At 40.5% G+C, this 4,704-nt stretch overlaps 1 protein-coding gene across 1 annotated transcript in view; it reads right to left on the minus strand.

The window, feature by feature from the left end:
- Nucleotides 1–4,704, minus strand: part of LOC107709217 (FH2 domain-containing protein 1) — an 18,230-nt gene that overhangs the window by 3,742 nt on the left and 9,784 nt on the right. Inside the window, exon 9 of the mRNA XM_016513653.1 lies at nucleotides 2,007–2,114. Coding sequence (XP_016369139.1) covers nucleotides 2,007–2,114 — 108 coding nt within the window. The remainder of the gene's footprint in view (nucleotides 1–2,006; nucleotides 2,115–4,704) is intronic.

Genomic DNA, 4,704 nt, shown 5'->3' on the forward strand with positions numbered 1-4,704 from the left:
AGCTCAGACTGATAAAGACCAGCTCAGACTGATAGAGCCCAGCACAGACTGATAGAGACCGGCACAGACTGATAGAGACCGGCTCAGACTGACAGAGACCAACTAGCTCAGATTGATAAAGACCAGCTCAGACTGATAGAGACCGGCTCAGACTGACAGAGACCAACTAGCTCAGATTGATAAAGACCAGCTCAGACTGATAGAGACCGGCTCAGACTGACAGAGACCAACTAGCTCAGATTGATAAAGACCAGCTCAGACTGATAGAGACCGGCTCAGACTGACAGAGACCAACTAGCTCAGATTGATAAAGACCAGCTCAGACTGATAGAGACCGGCTCAGACTGACAGAGACCAACTAGCTCAGATTGATAAAGACCAGCTCAGACTGATAGAGACCGGCTCAGACTGACAGAGACCAACTAGCTCAGATTGATAAAGACCAGCTCAGACTGATAGAGACCGGCTCAGACTGACAGAGACCAACTAGCTCAGATTGATAAAGACCAGCTCAGACTGATAGAGACCGGCTCAGACTGACAGAGACCAACTAGCTCAGATTGATAAAGACCAGCTCAGACTGATAGAGACCGGCTCAGACTGACAGAGACCAACTAGCTCAGATTGATAAAGACCAGCTCAGACTGATAGAGACCGGCTCAGACTGACAGAGACCAACTAGCTCAGATTGATAAAGACCAGCTCAGACTGATAGAGACCGGCTCAGACTGACAGAGACCAACTAGCTCAGATTGATAAAGACCAGCTCAGACTGATAGAGACCGGCTCAGACTGACAGAGACCAACTAGCTCAGATTGATAAAGACCAGCTCAGACTGATAGAGACCGGCTCAGACTGACAGAGACCAACTAGCTCAGATTGATAAAGACCAGCTCAGACTGATAGAGACCGGCTCAGACTGACAGAGACCAACTAGCTCAGATTGATAAAGACCAGCTCAGACTGATAGAGACCGGCTCAGACTGACAGAGACCAACTAGCTCAGATTGATAAAGACCAGCTCAGACTGATAGAGACCGGCTCAGACTGACAGAGACCAACTAGCTCAGATTGATAAAGACCAGCTCAGACTGATAGAGACCGGCTCAGACTGACAGAGACCAACTAGCTCAGATTGATAAAGACCAGCTCAGACTGATAGAGACCGGCTCAGACTGACAGAGACCAACTAGCTCAGATTGATAAAGACCAGCTCAGACTGATAGAGACCGGCTCAGACTGACAGAGACCAACTAGCTCAGATTGATAAAGACCAGCTCAGACTGATAGAGACCAGCTCAGACTGATAGAGACCAGCACAGAATGACAGAGACCAGCACAGAGTGACAGAGACCGGCTCAGACTGATAGAGTCCAGCAAAGTCTGACAGAGACCGGCTCAGACTGACAGAGATTCAAAGATTCAAAAAACTTTATTATTTATTAACCAGTGATAGAAATTTGTCTTAGGTAAAAGGCTTATATATACACAATACAAAAAACACACACAACAACCAAATCACACTTAATCCACAAAAACACCTCTAAAATAAATGATGTTTTATTAACAAAGTTCGGAAGGAGCACGTTCAGATAATAAACCTAATTAACACGAGAGGAGTACAATCAGTAATCAACCCAATTAACAATTAACCTAAGATACAAGATCCTGTCTAAACTACTTGGCCTTATTTAGAATAGAAATTGCAGTAGGAATAAAATAATTACTATAAGCCTTCCTTCTAGCCAATGGAGTTCTAAACCGACAACCTGATGGGAGAAACAATGCAAAAGATGAGAGGGGGTCAGTAACAATAGAAGCTGCTTTCCTCTTTACAGCACAGTTATAGAGAGCTAAAAGTTGAGACTGTGGGTACCCAATAATTGAAGATGCCTGCCTGATTACTCTTGATAATTTTTTCTTGTTTTTAGCTGAAAGAAAGTTAAACCAAGAAACAATATTAAAGGTTATAACTGATTCCACCAGCTCAGACTGACACACTCACCAGAGCAACAAAGTGCAGAAGGTTGATTCCAGGTTTGTTGGCTTTAGTATCAGCCAATGACAGCAGAGACGAGAGTTTGAAGCCCACGGCGTTACCAGCAGATCCACCCTGACACACAGAGAGAGAGACAGAGAGACAGAGAGACACAGAGACACACACAGAGAGACAGACAGAGAAAGAGAGAGGATCAGTTCATCTGGATGGTTCATATAAAACCAGTGAAAAGTGATCTACCAGTTTGTAGAGTCTCAACTGTACTGGGGTTCCACAGGGCTCAATTTTGGGTCCTGTTCTATTTTCTTTATACATGCTTCCTTTGTATGCTATATTTAAGAGGCACAATGTTTCATACCACTGTTACGCAGATGATACTCAGTGTTATGTTCCCTTGCACACAAAGGATGTCTCCAGTTTACAGTGTCTGTTTGATTGTCTTAGAGATGTTAAACAGTGGATGTCTGTCAACTTCCTTCAGTTAAATGAGTCTAAGACTGAGGTCTTAATTTTTGGCTCCCCTGCTTCTACAGAGGTTGTGGCCAGTAAACTGGGACCTCTATCTGGTAATCTTCATTCACATGTCAGAAACTTAGGCATTACTTTTGACTCTGCTTTGACTTTTGATAAACAGATCAATGCTGTGGTTAGAAGTTGTTTTTATCAGCTAAAGAATATTGCAAAGATGAAGTCATTCTTAACATTAAGAGACATGGAGTCGGTAATACATGCTTTTATCTCATCCAGATTAGATTATTGTAATGTATTGTACTTGGGTGTTTCACAGTCTCTATTGTCACGTCTTCAACTTGTTCAAAATGCTGCCGCTAGATTGTTAACTGGAACAAGGAAGAGGGAACATATTTCACCAGTGATGATCTCTCTCCACTGGCTCCCAGTTAAATATCGTATCCATTTTAAAACACTGTTGTTTGTTTATAAGGGTTTGCATGGACTGGCTCCGTCATATATCTCCGATCTACTTCTGTTCCACTGTAATGCCTCCAGGGAACTTCGATCAACTAGTAGTCTTCAGTTGACTGTTCCAAGGACACGCGTGAAATCGAAAGGAGATCGTGCCTTTTCAGTGGCTGCTCCTCAGCTATGGAACATGTTGCCACCCTATATAAGAACTGCACCAACATACGCTGATTTTAAGTCTCTTCTTAAAACTTATTTATTTACTGTTGCATATGGTCATAAGTAAGCGCAGTGGCATAACTGTAGTGTACTATCTGTCGTGGTGTTCTATGTTTACTTTTGTATTTTGGTATATGCTTAAATTTTGTACAGCACTTTGGCCAACAGCTGTTGTTTTTAAATGTGCTCTATAAATAAAATTGACTGACTGACTGACTGACTGCTGCGTGGGTTCTGGCTTTGTAAATCTAAACTGTAAAAAATCAGTCCCAAAGCTTTGATCAGCAGTGTATGAAATGTGTTGTCAATTTCTCAGCTGCATTCTGAGGGTAATTACATTACATTTATGCAAAAAACAAAAAAGCAAACAATTAAATTAAAAAAAAAATCTAAATGTTAAATTAAAAAAAAATTTTTTTAAATATTGTTTATATTAATCACATTTTTAAAAAAGGTTTACAAAACCTATTCTAAATACAGTTTTAAAAATCACATCTGCTCATGTTTACTTTTGTAATGTGTAAGATTTTCAGTTTTTAACTGATTCGTTTTTTGTTTTTGAGTGTTTTTGTGGTGAATTAAATCCAACTCCGGTCAAGCTGACCCACAACATGATAACAATTACATCACGAATTTTAACATGATACAAAAAAAATATATAAAAAAATATATTTTACACATTTATATTTGTAGCATTTCTGTAGTTTGAACAGTAAATCATTATGCTTACAACGCCATGGTCATGGGTTCAGTTCACAGGAAAAGCATGAACTGATTTAATGTATATCTTAAATGCAATGCAACTCACTAAAAACATTTAGTAAGTGGACTTTGATGTAGTCTTTATTAGTAGCTTGTTATTTGGTTAATGATTTACTGGTTTCAATTTAAAGTAGTTTAACACTGCTATATATATATGACTATGCATGTATTTATATATGCATATGCATGTATTTGTAAATGTGTAAGAGTACCAGACTTACAGCATTCATGATGTTTCCAGCCTGCAGCACTAAATGAAGGACATTGTGAAGCTCCTCACAGCTCAACAGCTCTGTAAACAACAGTTCAGCAGATGAATGTGAAGCTGAAGGTGTTTATACACAGAAAACTGTAAATAGTGATGGATTTTATGGGAACACAACACTGGACTGCTGAAATCAGACACTAACGGAGATCACTTGTTCACCTTTAATGGTGCTCAGGATGATGGTCATGTCATGTTTCATGACGGTGTATGAAGGGAAAAACTCTTCCTTTAACAGCAGAGCCTCGAGACGGACCTCATACCTGCAGAAACGCAGAAGAACCAGCTCAAATTAGATCTGGACCAGACCGGATCACTGCCACAAACACTGACAGCCCGTTTCCATCGTACCTGGGTAAATGGATGAGCTTGTGTATGAAAGCATCAGGCGGCGCCAGGTCTTTAGGATTCCCATTGAATATCTGAAGATTCTTCACCTGTCAACCAACCAATCAATCAATCAGTCATGAAGCAATCCTCTGCTTAAAGGTGACGTATCATGCAAGTCTGACTTTTCCAGGTGTTAAGGGCTATAAT

This window comes from Sinocyclocheilus rhinocerous, unplaced genomic scaffold (assembly GCF_001515625.1).
Source record: "Sinocyclocheilus rhinocerous isolate Xijiao unplaced genomic scaffold, SAMN03320098_v1.1 scaffold3798, whole genome shotgun sequence".
Lineage (NCBI taxonomy): Eukaryota > Metazoa > Chordata > Actinopteri > Cypriniformes > Cyprinidae > Sinocyclocheilus > Sinocyclocheilus rhinocerous.